Source organism: Bos mutus, chromosome 17 (genome assembly GCF_027580195.1).
Source record: "Bos mutus isolate GX-2022 chromosome 17, NWIPB_WYAK_1.1, whole genome shotgun sequence".
NCBI lineage: Eukaryota > Metazoa > Chordata > Mammalia > Artiodactyla > Bovidae > Bos > Bos mutus.
In genome coordinates this window covers 18,829,502-18,847,872 of record NC_091633.1, presented here as the reverse complement: position 1 = coordinate 18,847,872, position 18,371 = coordinate 18,829,502, and the positions used below count along the sequence as shown (strand labels likewise).

The 18,371-nt window shown below is 50.2% G+C and overlaps 1 protein-coding gene across 7 annotated transcripts in view; it reads left to right on the top strand.

Annotated features, from left to right (window-relative positions):
* KDM2B (lysine demethylase 2B) overlaps positions 1-15,838 on the top strand; it is a 118,602-nt gene extending 102,764 nt beyond the window's left edge. For 3 of the 7 annotated variants that reach the window (XM_070386198.1, XM_070386200.1, XM_070386203.1), the window contains 11 exons: positions 339-431; positions 4,362-4,505; positions 5,728-5,815; positions 5,987-6,255; positions 6,453-6,566; positions 7,258-7,296; positions 7,434-8,113; positions 8,907-9,070; positions 9,160-9,321; positions 9,953-10,171; positions 14,525-15,838. In XM_070386198.1, the coding sequence (XP_070242299.1) occupies positions 339-431; positions 4,362-4,505; positions 5,728-5,815; positions 5,987-6,255; positions 6,453-6,566; positions 7,258-7,296; positions 7,434-8,113; positions 8,907-9,070; positions 9,160-9,321; positions 9,953-10,171; positions 14,525-14,706 (2,154 nt within the window). In that variant the 3' untranslated portion in view covers positions 14,707-15,838. The remainder of the gene's footprint in view (positions 1-338; positions 432-4,361; positions 4,506-5,727; positions 5,816-5,986; positions 6,256-6,452; positions 6,567-7,257; positions 7,297-7,433; positions 8,114-8,906; positions 9,071-9,159; positions 9,322-9,952; positions 10,172-14,524) is intronic. The other 4 variants (XM_070386202.1, XM_070386204.1, XM_070386199.1 and 1 more) reach the window with 3 other exon arrangements.
* Positions 15,839-18,371: the final 2,533 nt, after the last annotated feature.

The following is an 18,371-nucleotide window of genomic DNA, read 5'->3' as shown; positions in this document are numbered from 1 at the left end:
AAGATGTCGGGGCAGCCTGTCCTGTCTTTGACCCCGTTGCCAACATTTATGGTCCAGTTCATGATGGTTGTGGGCCCTCCCTTCCTTCCTGTCCTGCCTTCAAAGTCAGAGGTCTGGGTGGAAGGTCAGTGCCCCTCCTGAGGGGGCCGTCCCAGAGAAAGAGGACTGATTTATGGGGTCCAGGAGTGGGCTGCTGGAGAGCCTGTCCAGCCCCTCCAGACCTGGCCTCCTGCTTTGCCCCTGGACAGGGCGGTGGGCACTGACTCTGGCCATTCGGCGGAGTCTCAGCTCTGCCCTGCATCTGCCCTGCACACACTGACGCACTCTGCCTTCCTTAGGGCACTGTGCCTCCAGCCCCAGGGAGGGAGTGGCGATCTCCCTGCTCCCCGGGGACAGCAGGCTCAGCGGGAGGATCAAGGCCTCCGGCCCAGGTGAGCCCATTGCAGGCCCAGCCTGGCATCGAGGGAGCCTTCCTCCTGTGTCCCTGCTTCTTCAAGCCTGGGGCACCTTCCTCTTCTCCCTCCTACATGTACTGCTTGTATTTTCTGTCTCTGTTTTTAATTGTGGTCAAGAACTTCTGTGACCATTTTTAAATGTACATGTCAGTGATATTACCAATGTGCTTTTTTTTTTTTAATGCAAACTGATCTGTGCAACTTTTTTATCTTGTCAAATGGAAACTCTATATCCATTGAACAGCACCTCCCTCCACCCCCCACCCCAGCCCCTGGCAACCACCTTTCTACTTTCTGTTTCTAATTGTGACTACTTCTTAGATCTCTTAGAAGTTGAATAAGGCAGGGTCTGTCTGTTTCACTTAGCATTAATGTTCTTGAGGCTCATCCTTGCCAGGGTTTTCTTCTTTGTAAAGGATGACTGATATTCCACTGTATGGATATGCTGCATTTTCTCTTTCTGTTCATGTGTTGATGGGCATTTAAGTTGCCCCCACCTCTTGGCTATTGTGAATAATGCTGCAGTGAACATGAGCATGTCAGTATCCCTTTGAGATCCTGCTTTGAATTCCTTTGGATATATACTCAGAAGTACCATTGTTGGATCGTCAGTTCTGTTTTTAAGTGTGTGAGGAATCTCCATACTGTTTCCCACAGCAGTTACTCCGTTTCACCTGCCCACCAGTAGTGCACAAGGGTTCCAGTTTCTCCATTTCCTTCTTATTTTCCACAACACTTGCTGTCTCCTTTTTTATGATAGTGGGCATTCCTAGTAGGTGTGAGGTGCTACTTCATTGTGGTTTTGATTCACATTTATCTGGTGATTCCTGATGTCAAGCATGCTGTCATGTGATTGGTGGTCATTTGTAGACCTTCTTTGTAAAATATCTGTTGAAGTCCATTGCCTATTTTAAAATTGGATTGTATTTCTTTTTTTTTTTTTTTTAAACTTTACAATATTGTATTGGTTCTGCCATATATCGAAATGAATCCGCCACAGTGGATTGTATTTCTGTCCTTGAGTTGTAGGAGTTCTTCACATAGTCTGGATATTAACCCCTGATCAGATACATGGTTTGTAAATATTTTCTCCCATTCTGTAGGTTACCTTTTCCCTCTGTTGACTGTCTTTTTCTTTTCTGTGCAGGAGTTTTAAAGTTTCATGGCTTGTGTTTTTATGACCTGTACCCAGACCATTGGAATGGATTTCAGGGAATTTGAACGCTCCCCTGAAATTAAATACAGATTGTTATCTGTGTGCATGAGTGTGTGTGCATTTTTCTGGAGTGAGGGTCCATGACCTGCTGCATTCTGCACGATTTAAGAGAGGTTGTCCGTAGGGACTCTGGGTTTAGAGAATGGTGTCACCTAAAACCTGGCCCATCAGCGGTGTCCCGGGACAGTCTCTTCCTCTTTGGCTGTGCTTTCTCTTTCACCCCTGCCTTCCCTCCAGGGAACCAGGCCCAGTCATAGGAACCTGTCCCTGCCGTCACCTCTTCTTTGTAGCCCTGCTGTCTGCTCTGGTGCCTGGTTGTAGGAAATCTCGCCTCTGTGTGTCTCCAGTCTGACGTTTCTGGGGCTGATGGCAATGCAGCCTCAGCCCAGCCCTCTGCCCTCCTCTTCCTCTGGCCTTCCCCACCTGTTGGGGCATTCTTGCCATGGTTTATCCGCCTGTGACCCAGGCAGACCGTCTGCCCCCTCCTGCTTCTCCAGGCCTGTTTCCCTGAAGTGTGGTTCTGCCTCTTCCTGTTGGCAGCTTTCCCTTGCACCCTCTCCCAAGGACACGTTCCCCACTGACTTGACCCTTTCCCGCCGCCAGCACCCTCTCCCTCAAGCCTGGGCCGGGGCTTCCGCTCCTGTGTCTCTGCATTCGCTTGGCCTCTGAGTCTGCCCCTCCTCACCTGAACCAATGAGCACTCCTTTGTCTTCAGTGTTCCATTCACTTGAACAGAAACGTGTCATGTTATAGACTTTTACTAGTTATCAGTGGAGTGTATATCCTAGCTTATTTGAAGCTGTTCTAACTCAGTTTACTAAAAACTGATCGTGTTTCCTCTGGATTCTGAGTACTGGGAGGCGGGCGTGTATAAGGAGGAGAGAGTGAGAGCCTGCCCACAGGGGTTTACAGTCTAGGACTACATTGGCTGTCAAACTTTGTGGTCTCTGGATACCCTCTTAAAAATTATGAGAACCCCCAAAGAGCTTTTGTTTATGTGGGCTATTTATTTAGTAACATTACTGTAATAAAGTTTTTTTAATGTTTTGAATTCTAAATTTAAAAATGACAAGAAACCCACACTGTATGTTAGCATAAACAACATTTTTATGAGAAATAACATCTTCCAAAGCAAAAGGGATGAGTAGGAAAAATAGCATTGTTATGTTTTTGTAAATCTATTTTATGCCTGGTTCATTAGAAAAGACCTGGGTTTTCGCATATGCTCCTGTATTTATTCTCTTGCGGTAATGCTTTAGAAGAACTCTGAGGAAAATTTGGGCTCGTAGATACGTAGATGGAAAAGGGAGTAGTCTTTTACTGTAGTGTTTTCAGGGAATTGTGAATATTCTGATCCACCACCAGAACGGGACAGGTGGTGAGTGCTCAGGGGTTAGTTGCAGTGTGGAATCTGAAACTGTATCAACACACTTTTCATAGTGTTACATTAAAATTCATTAGTCTTTCTTGCCCCTCATGTATTCCTGCATAATATTGTAACATCAGACACTGGACATTTGGAAAATACTGGCTCACCTTAGTTTTTACAGATTTTCCAAGTAGGGGCAAATAGTGTTATACAATGTTAGAAAAATAATAAATGAACACATTTGTTAACACCACCACTAGTGTCCTCAGGAATGTCTTTAAGTATTGGGAAGTTGTCTATTTTATGATGGTTAATGTAAGTTTTCCAAAATTCTGATTTTTGTTTGAAAATTTGTATTTCATCATCTGCAACAAATGTCTTCATTTATTTTTCTGTGACAGGCTCACTTATTTTCATCCTTGAAAAAATATGCCATTACCACCCCCCTTTTTTTAAAATCAGTCTTCTTTCCAAAAAAACTGATGTTCTGTGGAGAAAGTGGCGAGTTCAGCTCACAGCTTGGTCACAAGTGCTTTTCCTTTAGATAACCATCATTCTTTGGTGTTCAGCTAAAATAGTTAATGGCTGTTTCCTATTTTGTCATGCAGAATCTGAAAAGGATGTGACCTCAGAGGTCAGACTTTTAATGAAATTACGATGTCCTTAAATGAAACTGGCCATTTCTTTAAGGAACGTATAACCAGGAATGGTCCAGTGACTGCCCGGGCATATTGGAGCCTGACACCAGTGGTTTCACCCACACAGTGAAAAAAGCAGATGGCGTCTTGGTGGTATTCTGAAGATAGTTTGACCTCCCTTTAAAGTCCTGAGGACCCAGAATCCTCAGTCCGTGCTTTGATGGCTGCTGGAGAGATACAGCCTCAGCCCCAACACATCCAGGCTTGGTTTGTGCCCCACCTCCCACTGCAGGTCTTGTCTCAAGTGTGAGGCGGTCCCTGACCTGTGTTTCAGGTCAGCCCTCCTTTCCCTCATCTCTCCCCTGGCCTGGCCCTCCTTGCTTTATTCTCCATTTCCTTTGTCACCATCTAACAGACTCTTCTTCATTTTGTCTGCTTCTCTCTACTAAAATGTAAGCTCAGAATGGCAGAGACTTCTATCTGCCTGGTTCAGTGCTGGAACAGTACCTGGCGTGTGGAGGTAGTACATGGATAAGGATTTGAATGAATGAATGAACGGTGGGCAGCCCTGCGCTGGTTCTCCCAGGGCTCCTGGAAGGCCCGAGGGGAGCTCATTGCCTTTGATCTGTTCCCCAGGGGGTCCTGGCCATGCTGACTTCCCTTGTGTTCTCCCCACCCTGCAGCCAGTGCTGCCTCACACCGCTGTGTGCCTGGTGTGTGGCGAGGCAGGAAAAGAGGACACAGTGGAAGAGGAAGAAGGCAAATTTAACCTCATGCTCATGGAATGCTCCATCTGCAATGAAATCATCCACCCTGGATGCCTTAAGGTGAGCAGGCTTGGGGGCATCGGGCTGCACTGCTCAACACCTGACCCTGGCTCTCTCTGTGGTGCTGACACTGCTCCACTGGGGGTGGTTGGGGTGGAGGGGAGTAAGTTCCTTCCCTGGAAAACCTGGGAGTCTGGGGGATTCTGTGCATCCGAGGATGAGCTGAGAGCAGAAGGGCCTGGACTAGCTCAGACCTTGCACACACCCATGTCTGCACACACGCATGCATGCACATGCACACACTCCACCTGCCAGGACCTCAGACCCACAGAGTTCCCGGAGTCTTGGACCTGGGCCAGAGAGACTGGGTAGTTGGGTTGCCTTTGGGTCTTCTGGGAAAGTAAGGCCTGGGCCAGGAGAGCGCGGGTCGTGTAACAACAGGTGGTTGCATTCCTGTCCTTTGTGCCAGGAACCTGTTCCCTCAGTGTGCCCAGGACAGGCCTGCCTTCAACCTGGGGACTGTCATGCTGGGCCTGCCCTTCTTAGGCAGCCGGTTCCACCTTTGAAAGGAATCAACTGCTCTGGGCTGGCACATACCTCACACTTCTGTCTCAAGTGAATGTCGTCATACCTGGCACCTCCCGCCAGCCCAGGTGTATCTCTGTTTAGAGAGATGAGGGTGGGTCCACCAGTGGGCCCGCCTCAAAGGGTGCTTCGACTCTGTCCCCTTTCCCTCAGTGACGTTAGCGGAGGTTTGTTTTGACACTTATCCCCTTTTCCCCAACATACCCACCTCCCACTCTGAAAAGGGTGCCTCGACTTGCCCCCAGCCCCTGGTCACTTCTCTCTCTCTTGGATCTGAATCTCCAGGAGAACCGGGAGAGCACATTTGACTGGCTGATACCAAGCACCCAGTATGGTGCAATGAGATGAGTGAACAGTTTGTGGGTCCTTGCTGGGTGCCAGGCCCTGAGCTAATTGCTTTCACTAGGTTACCTCATTAAATTCTTACATAACTCCAGGGAAACAGGCACATTCCATTTATGGCTGAGGGTACTTGTCCACGGAAATGAAGCGATTTGCCCAGGATCATGGAGCTAGAAGAGGCACAATCAGGATTTGAATCCTGACCTGAATCCAGAGCCACCGTCTTTACTACTCTTGTTTTTTCTTGGTCAAAGGTGGTATGGAAATAGCATTTGGGAGGGGGTGTCAATGCCTGGGGCAGAGCTGGCCTTGTTCCCCACCTCTTTGCTTGCTGACTGGTGTGTGTCCCTCCCAGATTAAGGAGTCAGAGGGCGTGGTCAACGATGAGCTTCCAAACTGCTGGGAGTGTCCCAAGTGTAACCACGCCGGCAAGACCGGGAAAGTGAGTGCCGGGCTCCAAGTCCCAGGGGTCAGCCCGGGAGGGGTAGACCTTGGCCTTGCCAGACCCAGCTTGTCCCCGCCACGGCGACGTCGGCTGGGAGGGGTTACTGCGGACTCTGGGGCAGGGGCAAGTCCAAAGATATACAGTTGGTGTGTTCCTTCTCTGTTTTTGGCCTACAAGCAAAAGCGTGGCCCTGGCTTTAAGTACGCCTCCAACCTGCCTGGCTCCCTGCTCAAGGAGCAGAAGATGAACCGGGACAACAAGGAAGGGCAGGAGCCTGCCAAGCGGAGGAGTGAGTGTGAGGAGGCGCCCCGGCGCAGGTCCGACGAGCACCCCAAGAAGGTGCCCCCCGACGGCATCCTGCGCCGAAAGTCGGACGACGTGCACCTGAGGCGGAAGCGGAAATACGAGAAGCCCCAGGAGCTGAGTGGACGCAAGCGAGTACGCTTAGGGGCAGGGGGCAGGGGGCAGGGGGCGGGCAGCGAGGGGTGGCCTGGCTGGTCCCGGATGCAGGGGCGCCCGGGCGGGGGTGGGGACGGGCAGCGGGCCGCCCCAGCGAGTCACATAAGTCCTGAGAGCCCAGCCCAAGAGAAAAGGAGGGGAAAACCAGCGAGTCACTCCTCTTCCCACCCCTTTAGGCCTCGACGCTTCAAACGTCCCCCGGTTCCTCCTCTCACCTCTCGCCGAGGCCCCCTCTAGGCAGCAGCCTCAGCCCCTGGTGGAGATCCAGTCTCACTTACTTCCAGCAGCAGGTGCTCCCACGTCGCCCCGCCGCCCCGCCCCAGGCCCCCCGGGACCCCGAGTCCCTGGCACCCGCGCCCCCCGCGCCCCCCACGCCCCACTCCCACCCCGCCCCCGCCCCACTGGTCCTCGAACCCACTGCCGCAGACGCTCCCAGACACCGTTTCACCGTAATTCTTCCCAGGCCCCAGCCCCGGGTCGCCGGCTCATGGTTCCGGCGTGGGGCCTGGGAAGCTGAAGCTGCCGCAGGGAAGCCCTGTGGATCTGGGGAACCTCGGAGGATCCTGGCGGCCCTGCTCCACCCACCGGCCCTTCCAGCATCAGCCACGAGGTGGCGCCCGGTTGTCTTCTCCCAGCTTTAGCCATTAAGGCTCGGCAGGGAAATCCAGCAGACCCTGCCTCCAGGCCTGGCTCCCAGAGCCAAGTCCGACCTGAATGGGCGACTGCGGATCCCTGGGTCTGTCCAGGGGTGGGAGGTCAAGTGGGTGGGGATAGTTCCATCAGCCCCCGCCACTTCCAGATTTTCCTTAAAGCCAGCAGGCAGGGCCCACCCAGAGCGGAGGAGACGGGGGTTTGTTGGGAAGGTGACCCCCCAGCCTCTGCTCTGTAGAGACTGTGGATTCTTGGTGGGGCTGCGTGTGGAGGGGACCAAATCCCGCGACCCCTGGGAGCAAGCTTTGCATCTTTTCTTTCCCATGACAGCTAAAACCTGGCAAAGAAGATAAGCTTTTCAGGAAAAAGGTACCATCTCCCACCCACCCCCTGCCCCGTTGTCCCAGAACCTCTCTTGGGGCAGTAGTCTTAGGCTGGAGGGTAGGAGGCCCTGGGTGGGCGCAGCCCCGGGCCTGGGAACTTACTCCCGTGCTCCCCTTCCTCAGCGACGGTCCTGGAAGAACGCTGAGGACCGGATAACTCTGGCCAACAAGCCTCTCCGGCGGTTCAAGCAGGAACCAGAGGACGACCTACCCGAGGCGCCCCCCAAGACCAGGGAGAGCGACCACTCGCGCTCCAGCTCCCCTACTGCCGGGCCAAGCACAGAGGGCGCGGAGGGGCCCGAGGAGAAGAAGAAGGTGAAGATGCGCCGGAAGCGGCGGCTCCCCAACAAGGAGCTGAGCAAGGAGCTGAGCAAGGAGCTGAACCAGGAGATCCAGAAGACGGAGAGCAGCCTGGCCCAGGAGAATCACCAGCCCATCAAGTCGGAGCCTGAGAGCGAGAACGAGGAGCCCAAGCGGCCCCTGGGCCTCTGCGAGCGCCCCCACCGCTTCAGCAAGGGGCTCAACGGCACCCCCCGGGAGCTGCGGCACCAGCTGGGGCCCGGCCTGCGCAGCCCGCCCCGAGTCATCTCCCGGCCCCCTCCCTCCGTGTCCCCGCCCAAGTGCATCCAGATGGAGCGACATGTGATCCGGCCGCCCCCCATCAGCCCCCCGCCCGACTCGCTGCCCTTGGATGACGGGGCAGCCCATGTCATGCACAGGGAGGTGTGGATGGCCGTCTTCAGCTACCTCAGCCACCAAGACTTGTGTGTCTGCATGCGGGTCTGCAAGACCTGGAACCGCTGGTAAGGGGCTGAGCTCAGACAGGGAGGCACCAGGGGGCCAGGCTGCTGCTAGACCCGGGTGGGCTGGGGCATCCCCACGGGGAGTCACTTATCATGCTCTCGCCTTCTAAGTCAGTCCAGCTTCAGTATCCTCAGAGAGTTCCAGAGTCCCGTCAGTGTGGTCTTGTTGAAAGAGGTGAACCCTATTTGCTTTCCTAGCTTAACCCCTTGGGAGGTGAACTAAGAACTGGGAGGTGAACTAAGAACCAAGTGGTATTCTTGTTCTTTAAGAGTTAGCTCAGGTGAGACTTGCCTGGCAGTCTTGTGGTTGGGAATCCGTGTTTCCACTGCTGGGAGCATAGGAATCCCTGGCCAGGAAGTTAAGATCCCATATACCAAGCAGTAGGGCACCCAAAAAAAAAAAAAAAAATAGGAGCCCAGGTTAAGGGCACCTTGCCAGTTCCTGGTATTCCTGCTTTGAGAGTCCCCAGCTTTCTGACCTTGGTCAAGTTAATGTACTTTCATCTGTGAACAGGCATGCTGCAGGGTTGTTTTGAGATTTGATCTGTGGAAGGTGTCATAAAGCCCCCAGTAAATACATTAGAGGTGTTGGTACTTTCCATAGGGGGTGGGGGGAAGGGCTGTGACCCCAGAGCAGCCTGAAGACAGAAACTAAACAGAAGAGTCCAGAGGGCAAAGTTAAGGAGCCTCTCCTTGGGCTCGGTAGGTGGGGGACTGACCACAGCCATGCAGGAGGCTCCCCCAGTGAGCTCCCAACTCTGATGTTGCCCCTTCTGCTGGGCCTGGCCCCCAGGTGCTGCGATAAGCGGTTATGGACCCGCATCGATTTGAACCACTGCAAGTCCATCACGCCCCTGATGCTAAGTGGCATCATCCGGCGACAGCCTGTCTCCCTAGACCTCAGCTGGACCAATATCTCCAAGAAACAGCTGAGCTGGCTCATCAACCGGTTGCCTGGTGAGCACTGGACCAGGGACCCCCCAGAGTGCAGTATTGGGGGCTGGGGGCGTGTCACCTGACCTGTGGCCCCCTCTCTGTGCCCCCAGGGCTCCGAGACTTGGTGCTGTCCGGCTGCTCGTGGATCGCAGTCTCTGCCCTCTGTAGCTCCAGCTGTCCACTGCTCCGGACCCTGGATGTCCAGTGGGTAGAAGGGCTGAAGGACGCCCAGATGCGGGACCTCCTGTCCCCGCCTACAGACAACAGGCCAGGTGAGGGGCCAGGCCCACGCGGCTCAGGTAAAGGTGGTGTGATCAAGCTGTGCTGATGGATCTGGTTTTCACCACAGACACATCTGGTACTTGTGTCCTCAAGCCTTTTCTGGCCTCGGCCCTTCTGTTCTCAGTCAGCTTTGGGTGCAGAAGGGAGCTGTGAGAGGGCGGCGGCTCCCATCATGCCACTTTGGGAGCTCTGCGTGGGTCTGACTGCTTTGCTGCTCACTTGTTCTTCTGAGCTCTGAGCCTCGGAAGCATCGGGGTCTTTGTGGTTGGGCAGGGCCTCAGGGATTGAGCCCTCTAGAACAGGTTGCAGGGCTCACTGCTCCACACCCACACCTTCAAAGAGGAAACTGCTGACCCAGAGATGCTGTGCTATCTCTGCTTTAATTGGCCAAGCACTGAAGGTGGAATGCAGGCTGTGTTTGTAGATCTTCTGACTTTTAAAGGATTTGCAAATGTAAAACTTGATGTGGAATATGCCAGTCTTTAAATGTTGGAACCAGTCCTGATCTTTTAGGGGAGATACTCACTGGCTGAATGAAACCCAGGTGTCCCGTATGGCGGGTGGGCCTTGTAGAGTGTCATGTCTGGGTGACACGTTGCCTCTTCTACCCTGCCCTCTCAGGTCAGATGGACAATCGGAGTAAGCTCCGGAACATTGTGGAGCTGCGTCTGGCTGGCCTGGACATCACAGACGCCTCCCTGCGGCTTATCATCCGCCACATGCCCCTGCTCTCCAAGCTCCACCTCAGTTACTGTAACCACGTCACTGACCAGTCCATCAACCTGCTCACTGCTGTGGGCACCACCACCCGGGACTCCTTAACCGAAATCAACCTGTCAGGTCAGTCAGGGGCACCCTCGGGGCTCTGTCCAGGACCCTATGGTTCGGGTGGGGGGGCATTTCACATTTGTAGGGAAATACTAGCTTGCCTCTTGTTATAGGGTCACGTCCTAGGTGCTGTGATGCATCATGGAACAAGACAGACACACGGCCTAGTCTAGCAGGGAAACACATGAAACAATTAAGCATTATTAGATTTTAAATAATTGCTACAAAAAAATAGTGCCAGTAGCAGTGAGTGCACATGAGCACATAGAAGTGGCTCTTGACCCAAAATAAGGGCTAGAAAAGCTTCCCTCGGGCTCAGTGGATGAGCTGGTGCCGGGCAGCAGCCGGTGTGGGAGGGCGCCTGGCAGTGCAGCCAGGCCAGGCGGATGGAGTGCCCGGCTTGATGGCTGCCATTGTTGTTGCTCACGTGTCCCCCTCCTGACTCTGCTCTCAAGGGGCCCGTTGTTGACGAGAAAACCCCACAGTGGAGTGAGTCCTCACTTCACTTACTGATGGGGCTGGAGTTAGTTCCTAAGAGCTTGGGGCATGACCAACAGGGAGGTGGACCAAGGTGACGCCACCCATTCTCAGCCCAGCCAATAATCCTGTACTGGTCTGATGGCTCAGGATGGTCAGGTTAGGTGTGGGAGATTTGGATGAGACCAAAAAAAAAACAAACTTTTTTTTCCCTCCAGAAATTAGCAAGTAATAAATGATACTCTCACCTCATGTAAATTCTATTTTGACACAGTGTAATCTGCTGTTTGGCTTGGTCAGCATTCACATGCTCTTTTGCTGTTTGTCTCTTCAGCCCGTGTTCATTCCTGAGAAACTCCTTCCTGTTGCTAATGCCCCATCCGACTGGGAGCGGGGAGGTTTGGCTCACTTGAGCTAAAGCTGTACCTTGGTGCCTGGGAGGCCCCTTCCGTCTCCTCAGGGAGTTTTAGTGGCGGGTGGCAGTGGGGTGGTGGCCTCCCAAGGAGGCAGTGAACAGAGAGCCACACTGAGGTGAGTCAGCTGTTGGTCTTGAAGTGATGCTGGGCTGCCTCGTGGAGAAGGTCCTGGGAGGCAGCTTGTTCTAAGTGCTTGGTAGTAATGAACTCGTTCCCCTGTTCTGACTGGGTCACTAGGGTATAAAGCAGGGATACCGGTTTAAATCCCCCTCCCCTGCAGCGAAGAGGATGTCCATGATACGTGTGTGTGAGTCATCTTTTGCATTTTGTTTTCCGCCACAGTCCAGTCGCCTCTTTTCGTCTCAGAGCCTGCATGCGTGCCTCTCTGTTGTGTTCAGAGCTGTGACACGCATGAAGGCCCGTCTCCATACCCAGTCTTTTCTATACTCGGTTCTTTTGAACACGTTTTCTCTTCCTGTAACTAGTTAATGGTAAAATAAGCCTCTGCCACAGAAAGGAAAGCGCTTGACACATTGCCAGGTCCTTCAGTGTGGTCAGATCAGGTCTGGTAGCAAAAGTGAAGCTACTTTGGTGCCTTGCCTCCCCTGCTTCTCACCTGGAGGAACCACCTTCAAATTTTGAGCTCTTGCTGTTTGTTTACCTCCACTTTTCCAAACAGCCTACATTGCTATTTCTTGTTTATTTTTTACTCAGATGCTCTTTTTGTTAACTTGCCTTGTAGAGCATAAGGATTACTGTTCTGAAATTCTCTCCACTGCCGCCTCCCCCACCCCAAAATCTTCCCAGTTTGTGTGGTTAAGTCACTGTTATTTACCGCATTATGGCCATGCATGTGTTGTCTAGTGTTGAGCCAAAGTGTGTATTATGAGTATGTTTCTTTCCTTGCACAATTTTTTTGTTTTCCCTAGAGTTAATAATTGCCTTTTTGTTTGCTCAGTCTCTGAACAGACTCTACAACAGACTCGAGTACTATTCTTTACCCTCATGAACTTATCAGGCCCTTAACCAGTCTTGTAAGAAACCACCCTCCTAGCTTTCTTTCCTCCTGCCCCCACTTGAACTCGACTGCCTCTGCCATCTGCATGTCTGCTTCCTAGGATTTCCTTCGTCTCTGTCTTGTGTAGGGGCCCCTCTTTCCTTGGTCCTGTATCTTCTTTCTTGGTTTATCTGTTCATTTGCTGGAGGACATAATCCAGACCTTCTGTGTCTAAAATGGTTTCATTATACCTTCATGTTATAAGGTATAATCAATCTCTCAACTTGGAAAATATGTTCTGTGGTTCTGGAAAATTTCCTTGAGTTAGTTTCCTTCCCTTCTGTTTTCTTTCTTTAATAGTCTTTTGATACTTTTACTTTTTCCCCACCTCTTGTCTTTTTGCTCTGTTCTCTGGTTTTCCCCTTCTCACAGTTCATAGTCAGTTCACCCTTGAACAACTTAGGTGCTAGGGGTGGAGCCCTCTGCAGTAGAAAATCCAAATGTAACTGATGGTTGGCCCTTGGTATTCACACGTCCTCCATAACCTCAGGTTCAACCACTATTGAAACACATGGGCAGATATGTTGACCTGCACAGTTCAAACACGTGGTGTTCAAGGATCAGCTGTAGAGAATTTTTCATTTCAGACACATGAAACTGCTTTATTATGTAGGTCAAAAGTCACATATTGGCAGTTCTCACATGGTTTAGCCTGTATTTTTAACTTGACAGCTACAGTTCTCAGGACTTTTGGGGAGTGGCCTGTTCTTGTTTCTTGGATCCAGATGTCCGTCCTGAGGATACTGGCGGTTGTATTTTCTTCTCCACATAGACCATGCGTTCCTTCAGAAGCAGTCAGTGGGCCTGCCTGGGGCTCCTCTCAGTTCTGTCTTCAGCATGTGGTTTTCTCTTCAGCTGACGGGCTGCTCTTGGGACAGGGTGGGAGCTGATTGACTGTAGATGTCATTGGGCAGTCAGCACGGGTTGTTTCTTTGGGGAAATCCAGACTTGACATCTATCCATCTTTCCTCTTAAGCTGATCAAAGTTGCCCAGGGACACTTTTCTTGACCTCCCAACTGAAGGGTTCAGTCCAGGGTTTGGCAGGAAAGGAGCCTGGGGTCTCAACAGTTAGCAGGTAAATTTCCCTGTAACCCCCGTTTTTCAGTGGGCCCTCCTGCCTTCCACAGTGGTGCTGCCTAGTCTAGAGCCTTTCTCTTGCCCAGAGACGAACTCCCCTCCTCTGGGGAGTCTTCCAGCTTTGTACCTCTTCCCCTTACAGGGTTTATACACCATCCTTCTCACTTGACTTTTACAGTAAGATTATGTGGGCAAATATTTGAGAGATTATGAGGTAAGGGGATACCCCTGGAAAATCTGAGGTGTTACTCTTCCAAGTCACCTCTTTGGCAGCATCCTTGTCACTTTGCCATCTGCCTGGCTAGCATGGGAGGCACTCAGCTTTCCATCACCACTTGTTCTAAGTTCATGAGTTCATTGTTCAGGATTGGATTTTATTGACATTGTCTGAAATGTGTATCCAGGACTGAGCATTTGTGCAAGGATGTTGTGCAGACCTGAGGAGAGTGCTCTTTGATGACTTGTGGGGTGCTGTGACGTGACTTCTTTGTACCACCTCCTAAGCTGGAGGCACTGTGACATATGGAGCTGGCACTGGCCTCGTGTGCGTTACTGCAGTTTGTCCTTACTGTTAACATTCAATTCAAGAGCAAATGAAAGTATGCATACTAGCAATGACAAGCCAAGGTCAGTAATACCACTGAGATGAAGGCATCTCCGGGCTCAGGGTAGGGACTTGGCCTCAGCTGGATGAGAGCTGGCACTGCAGCTCATTGACTGAGGGTTCAGTTCTAAGAAAAGAGTATGACAGACCCTAAGTCCACATTGATAGAAATACTCGGTTGAGGGTTCGGCGTTCCGATTTTGCTCTCTGTGGATGGAATCTCTCCAGCCACTTCTGGTGCATTGGTTTCCTGCATGGGTTTGAGGTAGACATTCCATGGAGGGAACCAAGCATGTGGGCCTTGCAGTAAAGCGCCAGTGTCCAGGGGAGCAGGAGGGTCCTGGGATGGCCTTACAGTGTCCTCACTCCGAAGCATCTCTTCCCTGGGAATGAGCAGGTAAGCACACAAGAGTGTGCAGAGAGAGGTGTTCCTCAGCAGGAGTAAAGGCATGAAAAGCAAGCTGTTTTCGTGTGTCATGTGCTCTTATCTGTAAAACAACATGGACAGGACCTGTTGATGTGAGAATGTATACATGTAAGACTCTTAAATGGGACAAGAGCCTGAGCAATTTCACTCGGAACTTGTGGTGTTTTTCAGGCATGTATGAACGTTTGTAAGCGGCAGAGGAAACCAGGCCCCATCTGAGGAGACTGAACAGGAGAGCTGCTTGGGGGAGGGGGGTGTCCTCAATTCCACGCCTCCTCCATCTCACCTGTGTCCTCTTCCCTCCAGACTGCAATAAGGTGACTGACCAGTGCCTGTCCTTCTTCAAACGCTGTGGGAATATCTGTCACATTGACCTGAGGTACTGCAAGCAAGTTACCAAGGAAGGCTGCGAGCAGTTCATAGCCGAAATGTCTGTTAGTGTCCAGTTCGGGCAAGTGGAAGAAAAACTCCTGCAAAAACTGAGTTAGTCCAAGGACAAGTATGTAAATATGGGGTAGGGGAGGGGAGGGGAGACGCCAGGGGAAGGGGAAAGACTTTACAAAAATTAGGGCCTTTAAATATTTTCAATTTGGAACTTGGAACAACCAACCCCAGACAATTCCCTTTTGCAAGTCTCGCCGAGGGAGAAGCCAGTCCGCCACCGTTTGGGGGATGAGCGAGCCTGGTGCTTTCCTCTGGTCTTTCTGAATCAAAACCGCACTGCTTTCTGGACCATTGCTCAGGAGGCCTTTACCGAGAAGACATTCCTGTTGGAGAGGAGGATGGACTTGGGCGACATTCTCTTACTGAAGCATGAGCTTAGGAAATTTTGTGGGGGGTGGTGGTGTTTTAGTTTCGGACACCTTACTCCTGGCAACTTTGGGGAGTTTTGGTGTCAACATAAAGTGGACCACACACCACATCTGCCGTCTCAACATGTTTGTTTGGTTTTGTTACATCTTACATTATGCAGAACTATTTTTGTACAAATTGTTTAAAAGTTATTTATGCAAGGTTTGAATGCATACCAGTGTTTTTATTGTTTTGAGATTGCCAACTTTCCTGGTTTCCTTAAGGTAGGAGAGAACTTTTCCCTGTACTTCATACAAACACATATACACGTGCCCAGATCCGGCAAAGCAGGCTAAGACCTCTAGTTAAAAGCATGTCTAACTGGAAGTTGAGAGCCTACTTTGTATGTCAAGAAATTGCATAAGCATGATGTGGATATATGTAAATTATAGTCAAAGTGAGAGAGACACTGCTAAATTTCCTCTGTATAGAATTCACCTTTTTTTTTCCCCTCAAAATTTTGAAATTCAGACTTCAGCCTTTGCACTCAGGAGGGGTTTGCTCCAGCATGAGCTCTTATATTCTACATAGATCTAATTTATACAGTGAGTCAAGAAATAGAATAAATGACCCACCACAGCCTTTTCTTTTCTTCTCTCCTTTGAAGTGAGCTGAGTTCTCACACTTGAGGTTTAGCCCATGGCTGTTGCCCAGTTGTAAAGTTACGCATCGTAAGTGCCACTGTCGTAAGGTGTTGTTTTCCTAGACCTTCCCTGACGCCGTTTTACCTTTGTTGGATTTGTATAAACAATTGTACAAAAAAACTCACTCTTGGACTTTGAGGGTTTTTGTTCTGGGCGGACTGGAAGTCTGACTGGGAGGTCCAGAGGCTATAGTCTCAACACCAGTGTATGCTATCCTGAAGCCAGACCAGGTATCATTTCTTAGTCACCGGAGAAATGCAGCAGCCCCTTGGTACATGTTTTTCCGTCTTCAGAAAGAGGTCTTGCTGTTTGTGGCTAATAAGGTACGTCCACATGTAAGCATTAGGTATGAACTGCTTTAAGGGGCAGAGTGGCTTACCTGTGTGGTTGCCTCTGACCTCGCCTGTATAAGGTAACTTCCACAGCCACTTGGCATTTCCACTGCCAAAGAGGGGGAACAGGGGGTCTACTTGCTCAGCTTCCAGTGGAGGCAACTCAAGGAGACCACACCCTGCACTGGTGACATGGGGCTGGGGTGACTGGAAGCCCTTAGCTAGGAGGTAGCTGCCCCAGGTGGGAAGTCAACTTGAGATCACAGAAAGGCAACTAGTCATCTGAAGATAAAGACAGACCAGCTTCCTTCCTCAGTCATCAACAGCACCATCAGACTTGGGTCTCATGGGACCAGCCTTTCCCACTAATAGTCATTTCATACTCACACCACCACCCCCAGTCCTTTTTTTTTTTTTTCCATGGTGAAATGGTTTTAGGTCCCGTCTAGGTCTCTGCCTCCTATTCATTTAAATCCAGAGATCCTTTCTGACTCAAACTGGAGACATCTGAAGCTGTTCCACCCTGGAATTTAACTCAGGGGATGCATCTGACAGAAGTAAGATTAGTTTAACACATGATGGTTTATTTATAAAAATGTGGCTTACCTTTACAAGCCTGATCACTCATTGTGGAGCACCCGTACCAGAGGTCAAGTTGCTGTTTTCTTGGCAGCCTGAGTGCTGCGAACCTCTGAGTAAGAGTGACCCTGATGTCCAGTAAAGGCATCTTCTTTCTTGAGAACTGCTGAAGGGTGACAGTCATTTCCAGGTAGAATCTCGGCATTAGAAACTGAGCGTTTCCCGGTCACGTTTGTAGTGCTCTGGTCACAGATTACCATCCCCCAGGTGTACCAAACAATCCAGTTAAGATTATATAGTAAGTCCCCTACACACAAACAAGTTCTGTTCTGAGAGCACATTCCTAAGTTCAATTTTTTCTGTAGTCCAACAAAGTTAGCCTAGATACCCAACTAATCCAATCAGATATATTGAACTGTATAGGTTTATAATATTTTGGACACAAATACATAAAAAACACAAACATGTCTCATCTTCTAGTACAGACTTTAAGCACAGTACCAGCTACATCACTGCTGCTTTTACGCTTGCTTCCAGACATCCTGGGCTTGAAGTAAACACCGTATTCTCTACAGTATTGTGAGTACACAAAAGCACTTACAGAAGATGCAGCACATGACAATGTACGCCAGGTATGTGAACTCACACGACGACATGGGAACACATGTTCACAACTTGAAGGTGCATTATGTGAAGGTACTTGGTATATCCCAGTACAGACCTATTCCTTACAAAATGAGCTTTAGATGAGGCTGGGCCAAGCTAGATGCTTGCAAATAGCTATTCTGAGCCCAAATACTGTATCTGATGAAGTAATAGAAGGCACATAAACCATACGGAGCAGTTCCTGGGTAAGACCACATCTTAACCCAGGAAAAGGAGAGGCTCCAACCCCCCCTCAAGGTCCTTCCTGCTGACCTTGACAAAGGGAGATACCATGGCCCATCGAACGACATCATTCCGTACCGTGAGGGTAAAGAGATGTCACTTATTCCCTTATGGATCCATATGACAGGTTACCTATTCAGAAGTAGAGACATGGCATGCAACTAGAAAATGCAGGTTCCAGAGAGACATGTTTGCCCTCTGCCAAATAAATTAGTACCTTATAATTCCAACCTATTGGGCTGAAAATGTGTTTGCTTCTTACTAAGCCAAGGTTGTTTGAAAATGCTGCCTATGAAGATCCACCACTAGGAGTTTTTGTTCACTGCTAAAACAAGCACCTGATACTATATATAAGTCCAAGAGAAAACAGTAAATAAGCTGTTTTCAGCTGAGACTATGAGCAAACAAATCACAATTTTCTAATTTAACTTCAGATACACCAATACCTGCTGCCTGGCTTCTATTTAGGTGTGTTTACTATCTCACCTGCTAGCCTGGATTTTAAGACCCCTCCACCAAATTGGTGATTTGTGGGTAATGTTGAATTTCTGGAGTTCACTGTCTGACTAGAAGTATAGATTAAGTGCACCTACAGCTTCAGCAGGGGCTGAGCTTTGGGTCTTCAGGCAAACACAAGAGAAGAGGTTTGGAGAGTATCCACAAGCCTTGGTTTACATGCTTTGACCCTCACTATCAGAAAACATAGAAAGGTAACTGTATTTCATAGCTAGCCAAACTTCCGGCCTTAAGCACAGAGGGGAAGACTATTTACCTCCTTTGCTGTAATTTTCAGGTCTTGTCCATTGACTTCTGGATCCTGAGCACCTGAAGGCATGTCCTACCCACTGCACAGAGTCA